The 22119-nt window shown below is 40.8% G+C and overlaps 1 protein-coding gene across 1 annotated transcript in view; it reads right to left on the bottom strand.

Moving 5' to 3' along the window:
- Positions 1-2969: 2969 nt before the first annotated feature.
- Positions 2970-22119, bottom strand: part of LOC126243161 (lachesin-like) — a 1186501-nt gene continuing 1167351 nt past the window's right edge. The window contains exons 11-12 of the mRNA XM_049948146.1: positions 4965-5045; positions 2970-3139 (exon numbers count right to left, since the gene is read on the bottom strand). Coding sequence (XP_049804103.1) covers positions 2970-3139; positions 4965-5045 — 251 coding nt within the window. The remainder of the gene's footprint in view (positions 3140-4964; positions 5046-22119) is intronic.

Genomic DNA, 22119 nt, shown 5'->3' with positions numbered 1-22119 from the left:
ATGGGTGGTACTATTTCGAACGGTGGGTGAAACGAACCAGTCGACATCCCTGGACTCTGGGCTACATGCAGGCCTTAAGGTTTCGCAAGCACAGAGAAATTCTATCGCACTTCGACTAAATCACCTCATCTTCATCCCAATAATAACTACAATATTTTCTTGGAAAAGCGATGAAATGTAGCAAGGAACATACCTGCAATTTTGCAACTATAAGGGGTTTAATTATTAATGCGTGGATTCCTTCCGATATTGTGTACCTGAAGAATCTGCGTGGACTAATGTTCTCGCAAATTTGGGGCTCTTATCAAGCCATTAGTTGGTGATATTTGATGTTGGTAACAATTTTTTGTGCGATGTGCTTATTGTCGAATCTGTTGTCGATACAGCGCCCAGCGAAAGTCATGATAACATTTCACCCCAAAGAGTGGTAGGTGATGTGGATTACGCTGACGTGTGAAAGCCACCTAAGGCAACTGATATTAGAGTCCGACTACTCACGACTGCGAAGTGGATAAGAAACTACCAGAAACGTAAGCTTTTGTACTCGAAAGTGTGTATATGCAATTATTATCCAACCTCCGCTGGAAGGAAAATTAAAATGTTGTGTATAGTAATGTAGTTTAGGTAATACAGTGTATTAGACTTACAGTAAGAGTGAATTGTTAATTATTTGTTGGTAATTTGTGCTTACCCATTTTAAAGTACATTAATTAATGTACGAATACTTTGATAATACATACAGATTCTATTCATTTTCTTATTGGAAGCTTTTCATGTATGTGGTGATTCTGAGCTCCGCAGAAAACATTTTTGCAGTTCGGGGACATTTTCTGAATATTTCTATATAAGAGACCAGTTGCCTCCTGTGGCTTTTTACTCAATAATTGCACTTCGTTTGATTTATAACCAGTACTTATCTTTGTATCTCTATTGCACTAAAAAATCTCTTCACTACGATGCAATTCTCAACGGTATGAGTTATGTGTATAGTCTGTGTTTTGTTTCACTTACAGTACCTGCTGGTGACAACAGTAATACAAACTTTAACTCTTCAACCTCAAATCTGAATTCAGTACTGCTCTGTAAGGTCTCGGCTTTGTTTCTCCAGCTGTCTATTTCAAATTCAAGTGTACCAGCGGAATTTTCTGCCTTGCGGCCGTTTGTTTTCCGGTTACCTGCCCTGGCCACTAACGTAATTTCAGGCAGCGTCTTTACCTCATCTGTTGTCGCTGTCCAACTAGGTGTGTAGTTTTGACTGCTTAATAGATGTTTCATTGTGGATAACTAAGTTCGTAGCTTTTGGTGTTTGAGTTCTCATGTACCTATGTGGCAAGCAAGTCGTTTTGTCGGTTGGTCCGTGGCTGTCTCACCTAAGTGAACGAGGGCAGACCGACCTCTCCGGAGGCTTCTGAGTGCCGTTTTCTTTATTGTCCTTCTCGCCAGTTTAATTGTCTTTTTATAATCAATCACAGACAATGTTTTAAAAAATTCTTGCTTTTACAGGATTTTATGTATTTTAGAATTTTGGAAAATCTATTGTGGGCCTTCAGACGCATAAATCATTAAAAAAAACATTGCGGCCTTCTGCCTTTGAAAGGTTATGGTAATTTATTTTAAACCTTGAAAATTTTATTGTTGGCCTTCAGCCGTTTGTATTGCATCTTGTTCATATTTTTCTTTTCACCCTTGCCTTGAGGCTCTCAACCTCGCTGTGTATGTATGTATGTAATTATTTTACATTTGAGGTTTGTCTTGTTGCTTTAAGTTTTCTTGTTTGAAGGCCTTCAGCCGTGAAATAATTGCCTTTTTGAGACTCGTAGTTCTAAAGGTTCGGCTATGTGCCGTTTTTGTTTAAAGGCGTTATTAAATTACAATAAATTACAATTTTGAGTGAACCAGACCGACACCTTATTTGGCCCTTTCCACAATCCTAATCACCCGTTCTGCCCTGCGGGTTTAGCGGGCGTTTCGACATCGTTGGTCTAGTGACATCTTTAGAAGAGTGATGTACTGAAGCACACACGCTGCAGTTAATCTTTATTTTCCCTGAGGAAGGCCCCTGCAGCACAGCCGAAACGGTTCGTTTTGGTATTTTATATGACATAAGGAGTTTAACGAGACTCCGAAATTTTGTCGCTAATGTGCGGGTTCGGCAAGTATAAATTATTGGAAAACTCAAGGAATTCTTCCTGTTAACGTATTACCTAAGTGCTTCTTTACGTGATAGCTATAAAAATACGATATTTTGGACACTTGCATTAATAGGCAGAACTGATCATAAAGTTCGGACTCTGCATGTAGCGAAGAATGCTGCGAACTGTGGACCACATACTCGTTTTTCTAGATCCATCCTTACAACTTCAGTTCTGCAGTGTCATGTGACAGCGTCAAGGGTCAGATCAAAAAGCGTAGAATCTGTATGTTTCGGGAAGTGCTTTGAGTTGTGGACCAGATATTCTTACAATTTCGGTTCCGCAGTAGTTCATACCATACCGTCAAGAACTAGGTCATAAGCACCGAATCTGTATTTTATGGATCACATACATGGATCACATACATGTTTTCTATATCCGTTCTTATGGTTTTGGTTCTGCATTAACCCACAGAACTGGGCTACAAAATGTCGAATCTGTCGCGTTCGGGATAGGATTTGAATTGTGAACGACATACTTCTTTTTCTAGGTCCAGTCTTCCGATTCCCATCCTGCAAGAAGTCATACCATATCTCGAAGAACTATGTCATAAAGCATCGGATCTGCCTGTAGCGAGAAGTGCTTTGAGTTGCGGAACATATACTTGTTTTCCAACTCCTTTCTTACGATTTCCATTCCACAGTAACTCGTATGACACTATTAAAAGAACAAGGAGTTCGGGTTTGTTGTAAATAATCTGGATAAGCGCATGATTTGGGAGACTGGGTTTATTTTACAAAAGTTGTACAGTGGTTATGTTGTGGACGTGGTGGTCCATCACCGCAGCAGCAGTAGCTGCAGCTGCAGAGCGAGAACGGCGTGTAGCGCGGGCAGCGCCCCTGGCGGCAGGCAGGCGCTGTCGCTGTGGGACCTGGCGCCCAGCTCTCGGGGTCCGCGCGACGGCTGAGCCAGGTTGTCCGCCGCGCCGCCAGCGCCGTCCCCGTACTCTGCAAGAGTCCCACGAGATGCAAAATATCCGATACAAAACACCAAGAAAATGGAAATTAAACTTTACGAGGCTTGCAAAGAGACCTTATGGCCCTGGCTCTCTTCGATTTTCTTAACACATCTACATCTACATCGCCATAGATACTCTGTAGATCACATTTAAGTGCTTGGCAGAGGGTTAATCGAACCATCTTCATAATTTTCTATTATTCAAATCCCGTACAGCGCGCGGAAAGAACGAACACCTACGGTATATCTTTCCGTACGAGCTCTGATTTCCAGTATTTTATCATCACAGAATTTGAAGCTCGGTGCCCAGCGGTCGATTTCCCAAGGCAGTAAAACACAATTTTCAAAAAATATCGAGAAACAACGCCAGTAAAAAGTCAAAGATTTCCGAGCACAGACATATATAAACATCTATACAGCATGTCCCAGAAAGAATGGTCATTATTCGGGGATATAACAAGAACGCTCATTTGCTGCAAATATCTTCATCTGGACGAATGTTCTATTTCAGACGGCTTCCGAGATAGAACGCAACTAATTTAGGTTCGTTTTTGGGCTGGTGGTACGCACGTTTTTCTCAATTAACCCCATTAACGTTTTATCCTGTCCAGCCTACCGCGTTGTTTCAGCCTGTGTGCTCGGAAGGTCGTTCTGCCATTAAAGTAGCCCGTTGAAGGCAGGACGGAGCGCCTCCATACTTTACCAGACGTGTGAAGGAACGTCTAAAGCATACGTACTCTAACCGCTAGATTGGTCTTGGTAGTATAATTAGCTGGCCAACAAGATTGCCAGACCTTACGCCACTAGCTTTCTATTTATGGGGTTGTATGAAATCTGAGGCGAGCAAACAAACGGTCGCATCATGGACGCTGCTGCCCTCATGAGGGTACATGCAGGGGCACTCAGACAAGCAACACAACATGTTCTCCCAAGAGTGCACAAATGCATTGAAGTTGACTTTGAGACACTTGTATATTTATTGTGAACTGTAACATGACGTGCACGATAATGTTTAGAGGTGAATGTGTCACATATACGTATTTTTCGATTGATACTTTGTAAAACGTGTGCTGTAAAACACATGATGTAATGTTGACCTAGTGGTGTACATGTATGAACCTGACAATGTACCGAATAATACAGAAAATAAATAACAAGGAACATTAAGTGTGTTCTGTCTAGGAAACCATTCGGAACTGGGCATATATCCATACAAATTTTTTTACAGCAAGTGACTATTGCTGTCATATCACTGAATATTGAACAATACTTCCGAGACAACGTGTACAAATTGTTTCATTTTAACAATAAGGCATTTTACAAGCATGTATAAATTTTTAATTTATTTTCATGAGACTAGTAATTAAAATTAAAATACGTTATTTTTCTAAAAATTCTTTATTCAACAATTGTTAAATATGGAATTTAAATAAAAATGCCAAAAAGTTGCTACAAACGAGATTCGAACTAGCGATTTTACGACTATAAAATTATTATGTTGTGCTCTTAGCTATCGGTGACTGTATTAACAAGTTCGAAATGTTTTGTACTTAAGAGCGCTCGAAAATCGAATTGCGCCTTATTGCTTTAAGATCGTACTTTGACCCTAAACGACTAAATCATAGCAATCACGAATGGGAAAGTCTGCTTCGATATCTCATTTCGTAGAGTGTAGCACGATAATCGCAACGTATGGGTTCGTCTCAAAGAGCAAATAGAGAGAGAGAGCAAAGTGTTCAGTTGTCACCCTCCTTCATTCCGCTTTGGCTTCGAAACTGCTACCCACTGCTGGTGTGTAGCGGGTTGTCAGCTTACCAGAGTCCCTCCACTCCTCGCGGCCGAAAACGCCCAGGACGCGGCTCTCGGCATCCGCAGCTTCTCCAGAACCCACCAGACCTGCAACAGCGCCAGCACTCAGGCAGCACAGTAAAACTCAAGTTGGAAAAACTACTCGATTAGAAATAAGGGTAACCTACATTATAGCTTAAAAATTTAGAAAGCGTTCTTTCAATGGAGATTTGACAGTGATCAGTGTGAGATGTTAAAATTCAGTAAAATAGTCTCGATCGCTACAAATATTTACTATGATTGGCAGCCGGTTTCGGTCTATAATTCAGACTACCTTCACGCCGAAAGCACCGTGATGGCGGCTTGTACGGTCGACAGAGATCTATAAGAACACGGACGACAGCCGTTGTCGTCGGTGTTGTTGCGGGTCTTCCTCCATCCACCGCCACCAGCCGCCATCATGATGCTTAAGGCCTGAAGATTGTCTAAATTGTACACCGATACCGGTTGCCATAATAATAAACATTTGTTGTGATCGACACTGTTATACTGAATTTTAATCGTCATTGTTGCATTAAAAGCGCTTAAAACAAGTTTGCCGTAGCACATATTTGAAAAGTAGATGAATTAGAAGTACTTAGAGAAGAAATGTGGGTGCAAATTTGTGATGCAATGAGAAGCAAAGTGGCCGCTAAAATAGGAAACAATCATGAGGTATGTTAAAATAATAGCAAAAACAAGAAAAAAATTCGTTATTTATAAAGTGTGAACATTAACTGTCCGACAAACAGTTCTTCACGTATCTCTGGAAAAGTAAGATAACAAGAAGCTGGATCGGACAAGTAAAATAAAATTGATAACTGTATAAAACAGAGGCAAAAGAAGCAGCAGAAAGACATATTTTCAGAAGGAAATTGTTCAACAGAAGGATCCGAAGGCAGAAGTAGATTATGTGTGGTCTGACGGAAAAAAACAGGTGTGGTGGAAAGATGTATAAATAGGAGACGAAAGGAAAATGGGAAATGGGACGCAATAGAATTATCATATGATTCCTAGTTGGCCAAAATAGAAAAATAAAATATATTTGCTACGACCTTGCTCTGTTTTATGATTTCAATAATAAAACACTGTACCAGTTGCGATTTTTTCTTGCATAGCACGACGGTTTGGGAGAATTTACTTCATTATCAAATGAATCTATTTCCATTGGCATTTTGGATGATATTTGCGCTGTAGTCGACTTTTTGTGGTTTTACTGCAGTCACAAAATCAGACAAAATAAATCAGTCATTGAGAATTTTGCTGCTTCCTTTTTGTGGTGTACAAAAATTTCCATCTTCTCTATGCATTGTATGTTTCCTGGAAGTGATTAAATATCTTAAGACCTTCTTCTGTGTTTAAGAATAGATGTCCAGTATTTTTATGTGAGTTGCTAACCAGTTCACAAAATCAACCATAGCAACACATAAAAACACTCTCCATCACTTCCAGAAATAACATACAATCCTTTTAATAGAGTATCTGCAAATTTTTGTACACCACATTAAGCAAGAAAAAAATTCTCAGTGACAACGTAGACAGAGACTCACTTAATTTCTTCAAATGTTTCTCCCGTATATAATAACTAAAGAAAATCCGTAAATATGTTCATTCCTTAATACACTTCACTCACTATTTGCAACAAAATGGTATGAAATAAAATATGGTCCATAAACAATCAATTAAATAGCCATTAAGATAAAAATGCAATCCATGAAAAATGCAGCTGCTCTTATGGTATCCAAACCCTTCGCAAAGCTATACTGTCGTACTATCTTCATAGCACACAGAAACAGTGTGAGAGATGAGTTTCATTTGAGTGGATTTCTTCATGCTGAAAGAAGGACAGCACCAATAACTAGACAGAAAAAATACTATTTTCTAACATTAACCCGTAAAAAATCACAAGATACATTATTTCCATTTTTCCAATTGCAGTAAACCACAAAAAGTCGACTGCAGGGAAAGAGAGGTCGAAGAACAAACACGAAAACATAATCACATATCAATATACTTATTTGCACGTGATAATTCGAAATTCTAAGCTGTACTACACATGAAAAAATTGTAGCTGTGCACTGTTTTATCGTTTAATTCATCTATGTCGAAGATGCGTGCCTTACAAAAAGATACATTTGTAAAAAATGAAATTAATGCTCTATTTTATTTATACGCTATACAACTTTCCGTCTATTGCGGGAGATATAAAGTGCATACTTGCAAACTGTTTCAGCAGATCGATATTCAGGAATGAGTCAGACTATAGCTAGGGACATACTAATTTCTACGTAGTGGTAGTGCATCGAAAACGGCAGCTTTTAAACGCCTAATGCCATAGCGACTGTTCCTATTAAAGGAAAACATGTTAGCTAAACAACAAGATCACTTTTACCTCCTGCAACACAATCACAAATAGCTCCTCGTCACAACATTTCCTTCCGAAAATAGAGCCATTCCATCAACTATGGTAGTCGACTGTAATTTATCTTCAGGTAATAACAGTGATCAGTATGAAATGGTCACTATCTTCTCACTCTCTATGCAGCGTTAGCAGAACGTACAATAAATATAAAATGTTCTGTACACACCATTAATAGATTTTGGTGTTGACGTTGGTGGAAACGTGTCGGTCTGTTATTGGTCACGTGACCTTTTCTTTCTTTCTAGAACTGTTTCGCATTATCTGGTGGGTTTTTAACCTTTCTGTCTTTAGTGTCATCGTTATACTTTGCTATTTATTTGCATATTTTACTTTTATTCATATTTCTATTCTTCTTATAGATATCTCACTAATGGTATTAGAAAAAAGTACTGTCATTTTTATGGGGAAAATTCATAGACAGTTAATGAATGTATACAGTACGATATTACACTGTCCAGAAAATAGTACAGGAATTCAATATTTCATTTAACTTGCTACCAGAAAGAGGAAAAAGAGTAAACGACGAAGTGAAATGTTTTCGTTACCATCTTCCTCGAATTTTTACAATGTTTATTATAGGTTTACAGGATTTTTAAAAAGCGACGTTTATTAAGGAGAAGTAACTAATCCTCTTCTCAGAATCTACGTACATCTTTTTTACGAAATATAAAAATAAATTTTCAACAGGTTTTTCCCCTTGCCTAGATTCCCTGCAGATATGTATCGTCACATGTCTCTTGAAAACTTTCACAAGAATAATGAAGATACTTTAAAGCCTAAAATTACATTTTGACATATTCTTTTTAAATATAACACTAAAAAAACCTACTGAAATGAGGCAAAAATAAAAAGCTATCAGAAAAAAATCTGAGAAAATTAATGGCTAAGCAAAATTAGTTCTTTTCTTCCTGGTTAAACATCAAAGAAGTTCAGGATGTGTTGAGTGACGAAAATAGTAGAGACACAGAGCTTTTCTTGCATTCTGCGGAAGTGGAAAATGAAGCAGTACCTCCTAACTGTCATGAAGGAGGAACATAAACGTATGAAGAAAACGTCTCGGAACAACTGAAAACAATGCAAAATATAATTTTGTGATAAAAATTCTAAAACATTATAAAGGGTGTACCACGTTGCTGAGGTACCTTAAATTAGAAAAGTAGTTTAAGTTATCAAAACGACGGTTCGAAAAGTTGCTGTAAGCAAAGAGGCATGGTCAGTTTTCGTAATGTTTTAGTTTTTCGAGGTTTTAAAGTAACTAAGGTGATGCGTGGGGTCAGGAGAGAACTGACCTGTTTATAAAAGTTTCATCAAAGTCGTCACTGTGATTCGACATTCGAAAATATTTTGGTCTTCGCCCATAATGTCGTAACTTTTACATTAAGGACTTCTTTTACTTTTCCTTATTTAAATCAGTGAAGACACAGTATTCCGGTTTCTTTCTGACTGATGCAGTATATTTCTTTTAGAGCCAGCAATTAGTTTTTAATTCACAACATTCCTGTAACGCACGATTAATAATTACACTAGAACCACTTTGTTAACATAATCCGTGTGCGATACCTCTTTTCTTCAAGGTCTTACAAGTTCTGTCCGTACAAAATGTATTCCTGTGCAGTCACGTGGACAATGCAGCTCTATTTTTGACTTTGATCAAGGACTTTGAAAACGATTAGCGATTCCACTGTCACTAAACTATCACAGTAAAAACAATTCCGATGCTCGTCCACAAACGTGCTTCACCTCACCACGGACTCCTCGTCAAAAACGGCGTTGCTCTTCGCCTTCTTCTGTTGAATGCACATAGTACTTCCTTCTTAGTGCTACTGATTGTAGTACTGAATTGTCTCGTCTACAATGAGTTAATTCGTCCACCACGGTGTCATAGTTCACATAGTCGATATTTATACTACGTTGCTTCAGGCATTCCTGATAAAAGAAAAGCCTATGCGTTTTCATGCGACATCCAATGATAAATCAGAGATTCGCATTATTTCGGTGGAGCACGCACCCTCTATCGTGAACGATCGATTGTATGCGACTGTTAGAGGAGCTTTATGGGTGGCAAGAGGTCTATTTCAGAAATAAAGAAATAAACACAAATTATACACTGCCCAGTTAAATTAATGCAACCACCCCTCAAAGACCAGAATGACCTTATTTTGCAGCGCCTTTCGCTGTGAGAGTTACAGAAAGTGTGTCATTGAAGTTTTGAAAGGTGTCGACAGGGATGTGGAGTCATGTTGACTCCAGTAGCGTGGCCAGCTGTGCTAGGTTTCTCGGTTGAGGATCCATGGCGCATACAGCCCCATAGAGGTGGTCACGGATTCTCGATCGGGTTAAAATCTGGGCAATTTGGTGGCCAAAGCAGTACGGTACGCTCATCCTGGTGCTCTTCGAACCACGCACGTACACTGTAAGCTGTGTGACACATTGCATCGTCCTGTTGGTTGATGCTTTCGTACCGAGGAAAACAAAACAGCATATAGGGGTGGACATGGCTCCCAAAGATAGAACCATATTTTTGTTGATCCATTATGCCTTTAAGAATGACGAAATCACTCAGGAAATGCCAAGAAAATATTCCCCAGATCACAGCGCCCCCTCCTCCGGCTTGAACTCTCCCGGCGATTGTTCGGCTTGCCTGCTTTCAGGCGTTTCACGTCGTGCATGTCAGCGGCCATGTGTGTGATGGAGCATAAAACGTCAATCATCTGAAAAGGTCATCTATCGCCAGTTATTGGACGTCCAGTTGCGGTACTGACGAGCAAATTCTACCCTTCACCGCCGATGAACAACAGTCAGGATGTGTGCATTAAGAAGGCGCCTTCTGCAGAGGACAATCCGCACCAACGTTCACTAAGCGGTCGTTGAGTAGACACTGTTGGCAGGACCTTGGTTCATATGGGCGGTCAGTTTCTCACGATTGGCACGGCTAATTGCCCATAAACATCTCCAAGGCCGTAGTTCACCCCCGTCATCTGGGCCTGAGATGTACAGAAGTTGCCTCGACGGGAGTTTTGAATAGCGCCATTTTACCATGCACCAAGGCGGCTCGTGAAAAGTTCTCAATCATTGCAAGCCAACGATCAAGCCCTTTTGGACGTCAGATAAACAGCTCCGTTTGGCATTACGACAACGAGTGTACTGTTTTCTACGTCCCCGACACCCTTGATATATCGTGCACTGCTAGCCGTGCCACCTCCCGTCTGTAAGTGGTTACTGCACGTTGACATGGAACATAGGCAGTGGTCAAATTAATGTGACTGGACCGTGCATTTTCGCCTCCGTTATTCCTTGTGTGACGAAGAACGTAGTTGTCCTGGCTTCAGTAATCAATGATCATTAACAATACAGCGCCACCTGTCGAAGGCGAAAGACCGTGACTGCGGGGTCAAACTTCAATATAAAGACGATGTTACCTCTACTCTAGTTCCCAAATCTTTGCATTAACAAGAAAACAATCTCCAGGGGTAGGAACTTACAACTGAGGAACTACGTAAGTATTCGGAAACCTAACGCACAGCCGGCCGGAGTGACCGAGCGGTTCTAGGTTCTACAGTCTGGAACCGCGCGACCGCTACGCGCAGGTTCGAATCCTGCCTCGGGCATGGATGTGTGTGATGTCCTTAGGTTAGTTAGGTTTAAGTAGTTCTAAGTTCTAGGGGACTGATGACCTCAGAAGTTAAGTCCTATGGTGCTTAGAACCATTTGAACAATTTTTTTTTTTCGTAACGCGCATGGTAGCCAAAAATAGTGAACAATAAAAGGTGCGAGCTATGATACCAATCTGAGACTAATCAATGGCAACTTCTGTCTTCTGATTAAATCCATAATAGTTCAGCAGCTGACCATTTCCCCGCTATCTTTGTCACTGTATTTCGGTATATTCGACCACCAGTTTCTCGTATGCTTTATCATTATTCCACCCTCCGCTTGCCAACTAACTCAACAGATTCTAATGCGCTTTACAGTGCAGTACTAAAGAGTACCATTTGCATGTTCATCAGACAGATTTTTTAACCTAGAAAACCGTTCGACAGCATAAAATGGAACAGGATGTTAGAAATTCTTAGAAAAACAGGAATAAGCCAAAGACGGATAACAGTCATATACAAGAACCGACAGTGCTCATACTGATGGATACAAACGTACTCTCTTACTGTTCAACCTGCATATAGTAGAAGCAACGGTGCAAATGAAAGAAGGTTAAAGAATTCGACTAACATTATGAGAATGAAATCCAATTATAAGATTCGTTGATGACGCTGGTAGCCTCAAGTGAAGTGAAGAGGAATTACAGAAACTGTTCAGTGAAATGAACTGTCTAATGAGAAGAGAATGTCGGCTGGAAGTAAACAGCAAAGTTAATAAGATTAACGGTAAACTTAACATCGAAAGTAGGTAGACAAAGATAAATAAATTTGATGTCTTGGATGTAAGATAGCTCTTGGCGGATGAAGCAGTGAGTAAGTCCTGTGTGAAGTGGCTTTGTACCTAAACGCGTTCGGACACGATTACTCAGCAGCGTAGTTTAGTAAAAAGACACAGTAATCTTGCGGAAAGTAAACCGTTGTGCAGCAACCCCCACTCTGATTAAAGAATAAGGGTGTCAGTAAAAGACACGAATATTCTTTATTTAGTAGGTTCACTTCCAAAAATGTTCAAATGTATGTGAACGCCTAAGGGATCAAACTGCTGAGGTCATCGGTCGCTAGAATTACACAATACTTAAAGTAACTTGTGCTAAGAACAACACACACACCCATGCCCGAGGGAGGACTCGAACCTCAGTCGGGAGGGGCCGCGCAATCCGTGACGTGGAGCCTCAAACCGCGCAGCTACCTCGCGCGGCCGGTTCATTTCCACCGCGCACAACACAGCAGTTGAACGCGACCGTCAATTGAACTGTATTTAAATACACAATCTATAGCTCGCTCTTTCTCTCTCAGTAGAGATGCTAAATAACTTGTCTCTGAACTAAATTACTTGTTGAATATCAGCCAGTATTACTTGATGAAATGGAAACCAAACTTGAGTTATTTTGAATACTAGAGAAAACATTATGTGGCGGATTGCCGTGTCATCCCGAAAGAATAAACATTGCAGTTACGATGGTCATTTCTAAGGTACTAGACGTAGCAGAATAACTAATATAGAATTGAAGCAATCCATCCAAAATCCAAGTTGCTCTTGTTGTTTATTCACGGCTTATTTACCTATGTCAAGTAGTACCATTAGAAACTGTATATATTTCTTGAGGCAACATATCTCATGGAGCGCAAATTACCGAGAGTATATTCATCCAGTATTTGAGAGTGTGTGACTTGCAACTTGCAATGCATAATTCCAAATATTTACGAAACTTTTTCTTGGTGACACCCCTAAAAACTGCTGAAAGGAGAAACGTTTATCGCTTAATACGTTTCCGCTTTCCATGCAGTATCAAGCATGACGTATAGATTTATTACTTCTTTCCTAGTAATTCCGTTCGCAACATATTTTGCAGATAGTATCTACATATACTACTTAATATACATGGAAAAGTATATCGTTTTGCGAGACACAGATGCAGAGATTCGACGTTTTATACACGGGAGTTCGATTCTTTAAAGGATGGGAGAGGATTTCACTAGTACCTACTAAAACAGCAATAATGTCTGCCTTTGTTCTGTAAGTACTACTTACAAAATTAAGTGTCTTCTTTCCCAACAGACCTTCCTCAGTTTCAAGGTTCAAATTGCTCTGAGCACTATTGAACTTAACTTCTGAGGTCATCAGTCCCCTAGAACGTAGAACTACTTAAACCTAACTAACCTAAGGACATCACACACATCCATGCCCGAGGCAGGATTCGAACCTGCGACCGTAGCAGTCGCACAGTTCCTGGAATGAAGCGCCTAGAACCGCTCGGCCACCACAGCCGTCCAATTACGAGGGCCCCTGTTTGGTGCAGCCTATCTGAAATTCAGAAACAGCTATGTGACTTTTATACACCCATCTTTTATCTTCGACTGCCAGTATGTTTTCGTTAATGTTTGCGTTAGCCGTACTACTCCTTGCGTTATTGTTATTATTCGTTAGTTATTATTTATTATTCTAAATTCCATTACATGAGTTCAAACCTTCTTTTAAACCATTTTCAATTTTATTATTTCATATTCATAAGATTAAAATTTTCATTGTTCATTAAGTAACTGTGATGAAATATGTATTATATGTCGAAAACAGGCTATGGTGTAAGAGATTAAACAAAGAACACCGTAATGTACTCGAAGGATGTGGGAGCAGACGAAGAGCTTCTGCACAGAACGTGTGAACTAAATACAGTGAATCCTATAAGCAGTGATGAGATCTTTTTTGTGTCGAGTGCGTGGGGAGTGGGTGAGTAACAAGGAGAGCTGCCGATCCATCACACCTGACGCAGCAGGACGGTGCGAGTAATTCGTCACGCCAGGCTGCGCTGCAGGTCGATCCACTGCGACGCCAGGTGGCGGAAACAGCTGACTGTCGCGCTGGCGACACACGGCTACGTGCGAACTGCGACAGCTGAGCGCTGCGCCAGTGGCGGGTGGCAGAGTATTCTCCTTTTTTTATTGGCTTTGGACTATTGCACCATACGTTCTGCATATAGATAATGACTTATCTCAGGAAACTTATCTCAGTAACATTTTCTGTTAGCAATTTACTGTATTTTTCAGTATCAGGCATACAGTTTCGTAATTAGTCTTCGTCTATGTAGACTACACAAAATAATGAAACATTTCAAGCAAAACAATGCCAGTATTGATAGCGACGTCAGCAGCCGTTTTACGTATAAATCGTCCGTAATAACAGTGGTCCAAATGAGTGCGATCGTTGAGGCTGGGGATGTTTCAATTTTTTTTTTTTTTGATGAATGCTAAAATACGCGTAGCTATTGCTTGCTTGTAAATCGTCAGTCTTCTTCTTCTTCTTTTATCATGGTCCGGGCCTAAGGCCTGTTCCGTGTTGTAAGTATCCTGACATCACTTTCTTGGTCTTCCTTTGGATATTGTACCTAAAGGTCTGAAATTTAAGGCTTGTTTTGAAGTCTTAAGTCTGACGTTCTTTGTCGACGTTCAAGCCAGTTTTGTCGATTATACATGAACTTCTCGTTCATAGCATATACGTCCATCTCTGGTCTTTTGTCTTCATTTCTTAGTCCATCTAATCCTGGACAGCCCTTAATTCCTTTTAGAAATTTCACTTGTGCCGCTGGATTCTGCTTTCTTGTTTGTAAGAAACTGACAAAGTTTCACTTCCCGATAACAATGTGGGGGTGGCCATTATCTTATTGAACTTGATTTTTGTGTCTTTTCTCACTTTATTTCTCGATGTTCTGTTGATCGTTCCTCATATCATTTAATATTTCTCTTGCTTGTTGTCAATGTGGAATTATTTCTGGTAGCTTATAATATTGCCCAGTTAACTGAAGTGACTAACTTGTTAAATGGTTTTGTTTCCCGTTATGACTTTGTTCTTCATCGTTTTTGTCCCTTTGAAAGACATCATTTTTGTTTCTGGAATGAATATTTTCTTATTACATTCTTTAGAAATTTTATTGTTTATGGAAGGATCTTAGTAGCCATGTCTCACTATCCTGTACAACTGCAGGATTGTCTGCAAAAAGTATCGTATTAAAAATACGTCATGTGCTAATCTCATGTTTCCACGTTCCAATCAAATCGTCAACGTTGTAAGGTGGTCGAATCATTTTGGTTTTCGTATGTTATGTTCACGCCAGAGAGAGAGAGCAAGTTACGTTATTGTTGAATAATCTTTGATCTTATCTTGACACAGTTTTTGCCTCTTCGCAGTCTGATGCATTCTTTGTTGAAGTGTGGTGGGTGATGGACGTATTCGGCAGCGCTGCGTTGACTTATTACGGCGTCTGTTAGATGAAGAAAGATTGCTTGTAAAGGACAGCGAAGATCAGTAAGATGAGTTCATTGGTAGGCTAGGAGAATGTGTATTTTGAGTGATGTTATTATTTTTCAAGAAAGGAAATTTGTCGTAAGACAGCAGCATTTTGCAGCTAAGAATGATTATTGTCAGCTGTTTAACTTGCTCAGAGCTGGGACAAAGACCACCCCACTTCTCTGAGTCACGCATTAGCTTATTAATTGATTAAGCTGTTTGATTTTTAGAGAAATGTTCTGTTAACATTGTACCCTTTCTACACTCCTGGAAATGGAAAAAAGAACACATTGACACCGGTGTGTCAGACCCACCATACTTGCTCCGGCCACCGCGAGAGGGCTGTACAAGCAATGATCACACGCACGGCACAGCGGACACACCAGGAACCGCGGTGTTGGCCGTCGAACGGCTCTAGCTGCGCAGCATTTGTGCACCGCCGCCGTCAGTGTCAGCCAGTTTGCCGTGGCATACGGAGCTCCATCGCAGTCTTCAACACTGGTAGCATGCCGCGACAGCGTGGACGTGAACCGTATGTGTAGCTGACGGACTTTGAGCGAGGGCGTATAGTGGGCATGCGGGAGGCCGGGTGGACGTGCCGCCGAATTGCTCAACACGTGGGGCGTGAGGTCTCCACAGTACATCGATGTTGTCGCCAGTGGTCGGCGGAAGGTGCACGTGCCCGTCGACCTGGGACCGGACCGCAGCGACGCACGGATGCACGCCAAGACCGTAGGATCCTACGCAGTGCCGTAGGGGACCGCACCGCCACTTCCCAGCAAATTAGGGACACTGTTGCTCCTGGGGTATCGGCGAGGACCATTCGCAACCGTCTCCATGAAGCTGGTCTACGGTCCCGCACACCGTTAGGCCGTCTTCCGCTCACGCCCCAACATCGTGCAGCCCGCCTCCAGTGGTGTCGCGACAGGCGTGAATGGAGGGACGAATGGAGACGTGTCGTCTTCAGCGATGAGAGTCGCTTCTGCCTTGGTGCCAATGATGGTCGTATGCGTGTTTGGCGCCGTGCAGGTGAGCGCCACAATCAGGACTGCATACGACCGAGGCACACAGGGCCAACACCCGGCATCATGGTGTGGGGAGCGATCTCCTACACTGGCCGTACACCACCGGTGATCGTCGAGGGGACACTGAATAGTGCACGGTACATCCAAACCGTCATCGAACCCATCGTTCTACCATTCCTAGACCGGCAAGGGAACTTGCTGTTCCAACAGGACAATGCACGTCCGCATGTATCCCGTGCCACCCAACGTGCTCTAGAAGATGTAAGTCAACTACCCTGGCCAGCAAGATCTCCGGATCTGTCCCCCATTGAGCATGTTTGGGACTGGATGAAGCGTCGTCTCACGCGGTCTGCACGTCCAGCACGAACGCTGGTCCAACTGAGGCGCCAGGTGGAAATGGCATGGCAAGCCGTTCCACAGGACTACATCCAGCATCTCTACGATCGTCTCCATGGGAGAATAGCAGCCTGCATTGCTGCGAAAGGTGGATATACACTGTACTAGAGCCGACATTGTGCATGCTCTGTTGCCTGTGTCTATGTGCCTGTGGTTCTGTCAGTGTGATCATGTGATGTATCTGACCCCAGGAATGTGTCAATAAAGTTTCCCCTTCCTGGGACAATGAATTCACGGTGTTCTTATTTCAATTTCCAGGAGTGTATATCATTGTTCACTGCGATACGCATAGTATTGTTCAGACCAATGTTACGTGTGGTGGTCACGCGAAATTTTACCCTGTCTTCCTGAATACATATTTCATTCTAAAATCGTTGTCTTGGAATATCATTTCATAGGAATTGTTGCTTTCCCCACCCCACTGTTTATCATTACGCATTATGTCATACAACAGTGTTATTTGCTGTTGTGCTTTCGAGAAATCTGCGACAATGTTGTCATTTGGAAGTAAGTGGAAATTTTGATTAAGGCCAGATAATTGTTTCACTTCAGTTGCGCATTTAATATAAGACAAGTTGCATTCAAATCAGTTACAGTTAACTTCAAATCATGTTCCATTTAGTAGAAAGTTAGCATATGAGCTTAGGTTGGAAGATAATTTGTGGGAACATAATTTTAGATAATACGTATATTTTATAGAGTAGAAGGTAACGTTAGGTTAAATTCCAGTCAGAAACATATTGGGGAGGTTACAATATATATATTAGAAGTATGGGTGATAAGCTACCTTTTTATATGATGTAATTAGTCTTGACTATTATTTTTATATCTCTATAAAGGTGGGAATTTAAACTTAAAGGACCAGAGGTTGTACAGAGTTTCAGGGAGAGCATAAGGGAACAATTGACAGGAATGGGGGAAAGAAATACATTAAAAGAAGAATGGGTAGCTTTGAGGGATGAAATAGTGAATGCAGCAGAGGATCACATCGGTAAAAAGACGAGGGCTAGTAGAAACCCTTGGCTAACAGAAGAAATATTGAATCTAATTGATGGAAGGAGAAAATATAAAAATGCAGTAAATGAAGCAGGCAAAAAGGAATACAAACGTCTCAAAAATGATATCGACAGGAAGTGCAAAATAGCTAAGCAGGGATGGCTAGAGGACAAATGTAAGGATGTAGAGTCTTATCTCACTAGGGATAAGATAGATACTGCCTACAGGAAAACTAAAGAGACCTTTGGAGAGAAGAAAACCACTTGTATGAATATCAAGAGCACAGATGGCAACCCAGTTCTAAGCAAAGAAGGGAAGGCAGAAAGGTGGAAGGAGTATATAGGGGGTCTATACAGGGGCGATGTATTTGAGGACAATATTATGGAAATGGAAGAGGATGTAGATGAAGATGACATGGGAGATATGATACTGTGTGAAGAATTTGACACAGCACTGAAGGACCTGTGTCGAAACAAGGCCCCAGGAGTAGACAACATTCCATTAGCACTACTGACAGCCCTGGGAGAGCCAGTCCTGACAAAACTCCACCATCTGGTGAGCAAGATTTATGAGACAGGCGAAATACCCTCACACTTCAAGAAGAATATAATAATTCCAATCCCAAAGAAAGCAGGTGTTGACACATGTGAAAATTACCGAACTATCAGTTTAATAAGCCACTGCTGCAAAATACTAACGCGAATTATTTACAGACGAATGGAGAAACTGATAGAAGCCGACCTCGGGGAAGATCAGTTTGGATTCCGTAGAAATGTTGGAACACGTGAGGCAATACTCACCCTACCAGTCATCTTAGAGGAAAGATTAAGGAAAGGCAAACCTACGTTTCTATCATTTGTAGACTTAGAGATAGCTTTTGACAATGTTGATTGGAATAGTCTCTTTCAAATTCTGAAGGTGGCAGGGGTAAAATACAGGGAGCGAAAGGCTATTTACAATTTGTACAGAAAGCAGATGGCAGTTATTAGAGTCGAGGGGTATGAAAGGGAAGCAGTAGTTGGGAAGGGAGTGAGACAGGGTTGTAGTCTATCCCCGATGTTATTCAATCTGTATATTGAGCAAGCACTAAAGAAAACAAAAGAAAAGTTCGGAGTAGGTGTTAATATCCATGGAGAAGAAATTAAAACTTTGAGGTTTGCCGATGACATTGTAATTCTGTCAGAGACAGCCAAGGACTTGGAAGAGCAGTTGAACGGAATGGACAGTGTCTTGAAAGGAAGGTATAAGATGAACATCAACAAAAGCAAAACGAGGATAATGGAATGTAGTCGAATTAAGTCGGGCGATGCTGAGGGAATTAGATTAGGAAATGAGACACTTAAAGTAGCAAAGGTGTTTTGCTATTTGGGAAGCAAAATAACTGATGATGGTCTAAGTAGAGAAGATATAAAATGTAGAATGGCAATGGCAAGGAAAGCGTTTCTGAAGAAGAAAAATTTCTTAACATCGAGTATAGATTTAAATGTCAGGAAGTCGTTTCTGAAAGTATTTGTATGGAGTGTAGTCATGTATGGAAGTGAAACGTTGACGATAAACAGTTTAGACAAAAAGAGAATAGAAGCTTTTGAAATGTGGTGCTACAGAAGAATGCTGAAGATTAGATGGGTAAATCACATAACTAATGAGGAGATATTGAATAGAATTGGGGAGAAGAGGATCTTGTGGCAGAACTTGACTAGAAGAAGTGATCGGTTGGTAGGACATGTTCTGAGACATCGAGGGATCACCAATTTAGTATTGGAGGGCAGCGTGGAGGGTAAAAATCGTAGAGGGAGACCACGAGATGAATACACTAAGCAGATTCAGAAGGATGTAGCATGCAGTAGGTACTGGGAGATGAAGAAGCTTGCACAGAATAGAGTAGCATGGAGAGCCGCATCAAACCAGTCTCAGGACCGAAGACCACAACAACACATCTCTATATAGAATTTCTGTCACCATTTTAATTGCTGAGGATGGTCTTGTGTAACATGTCCCGTAAAATTTTCCTATTGGATGGCCGAATCCCTATTGAATCTCTTTGTTTTTCTATGATATGCGTAAGTGTGATAACATTGTCAGTACAGAATCTTGCTTTTCTGAAACAATTATGTTCTTCGGATGACAGATTTTTGACTATAATTTGCAGATTTGTAAATCTTATTCGCTGTGTCCGGTAATGTTATCTAACGATAATTATTGCATTCATTTCGTTTCATGTATTTGGCATTCGGCGTCTGTGCCAACACATATTGTATAAATCAAAAGGTCTAAGGTTTAAAAATAATCCCTCGTAACTCTGCATTTATGCTATTTGGTCCTGTTGCTTTGCGTTTTTTTTTTTGTTTCGTTTTTGTTTTATTCAGAGCTTCTTTTAGTCCTTGGATCGTTAAAGCTATAGATTGTCTTCCATTGATATCGTTTTCAGTTCTGTCAAAAATTAGTAAAAATATATTACTTACCAGCGACCCCACTACATGGATATTACGTGCTGTCAGGATATGTGTAGTAAACATGCACACCAGACAAAACATGTGTCATTGCCACGAGACAAAACATTAATACCGTGTAAGACTGCATATATACCTAACAATGGCCTCAATTTGGCAAGAAACACATTCCGGATGTTGCTTCAGGTATGCCATATCCAGGTGAAGCTACTCTCTGATGATTAGATTAGCTAGAGCTACCAGACTCCGAGGATGCTGAATGCTACGTTTCACCTGCAGTTCCTAACAGTGCCAGACATCTCCAATGGGATTAGGATAAGGTTATTCAACAGGCTAGTTGGGGTGTGATAGATATTCTTAGTGTTCGTCAAACCAGGAATGTTTGAGCACAGCCCTGTGAACACTGCTGTAGTCCAAAGCGTACTCATCATGCAGCTGTAGAAGAAATGCCACACCTGGTCACCGACAATGTTGAAACAAACATCCTAGTTTATGTCAAACTTGAGTTCCTTCCGACAGATAAAATGTTTGAACAACTTACGATAATACAGCAGGGTGACATCATCGACGACCGCCGACATTTTGACATGTCCACACGGTGTCGTTTGTAAGACACAAATACAACGAGAGAGTACTGGGACAGGAATTTTAAAACCTAGGTCCGTATTTCAGAGTCGTATCCGGCCACATACATACAAGTTCCACCTGTTCGGCTTTTGAGGACTTTTTAACGCGTAAGCTGGAGACGACGATTATCAGAAACACATCAAAACCCGGTGGGTGAATTTAGAACACACACAATTAATATGTATATGATTGCCAAATACTACATAAAGTCCTGGACATGTGAGTGTGGCACCCAATTAAAGCACTGTCAGTGGATGACATTAGTTAATGTTACAGTCCAGGAAAAAGCAGCAGAAACTATAGATGTTTGGTCTAGAAAAAAAAAAAGTTGGAAAACAGTAAAAGTTGTGAACAGTGTCCAAATTTCATGAAATTCATGCATCAAAAGAAAGACAGCTTTGGCTTTAAAAAGTTTTTGCTACATGAAAAGCGGGCAGTTTATTTCAAATCACAGCAGAGGAAATAACTTTTTTCAGGAGAATACTTTGAATTTCCACGCCATAATGCCAACGTCGAAAGGGTTTGTCTTCCACGAACGCCCAGTGGACAAAGGAACGCATTACATTAAGTTCAAAAAATGGTTCAAATGGCACTAAGCACTATGGGAATTAACATCTGAACCTAACTAACCAAAGGACATCACACACATCCATGCCCGAGGCAGGATTAGAACCTGCGACCGTAACAGCAGCGCGGCTTCGGACTGAAGCGCCTAGAACCGCTCCGTCACAGCAGACAGCATTAAATTAGGTAACGTCACACTCACAAAGACGATGTTGTTGTTGTTTAACCTAAGATTATCGTGTCAAGAGAGCAAGAAAAATAGCGTTCTCGATCAAGTCGGCGCAAATGAGAAATATTAGTACTGAACTACAGATTGTTACTATTTCATTTCAATCCTAACTTAAATGACACAAATTATTCAATATCTTTCATCTTTCCGTCCCACAAAAACAGATAATAGATAATATTCTATTTAATGAAGTACTTTTAGTGCGATTTAACATTAGCTTAGCAAGATGACAGCAATTTGGAAGACTGAGCATTTAGTAGCTATCAAAATTCAGAAAGTATAACGCTGTTTAATGATTTTTTTTAGCTTAAGCACATTTAAGTTTGATCTCACAAAAAACTGACTGTAACTCATTATTAATAAACGACTGAAAATATTCAGTTCGAGAGCTTCTCCGGCTTTGAAGACAAAACATCCGGCTAAATTCAACGCTGAGTTCGGCTTTTCTATTTTTGGACCTGGATGTCCGGTACGCCGTGCATATACAGAAAGACAAAAT

The sequence above is a fragment of the Schistocerca nitens genome, chromosome 1, assembly GCF_023898315.1.
Source record: "Schistocerca nitens isolate TAMUIC-IGC-003100 chromosome 1, iqSchNite1.1, whole genome shotgun sequence".
NCBI classification, from domain to species: Eukaryota; Metazoa; Arthropoda; class Insecta; order Orthoptera; family Acrididae; genus Schistocerca; species Schistocerca nitens.
This window is presented reverse-complemented; position numbering and strand designations above follow the sequence as displayed.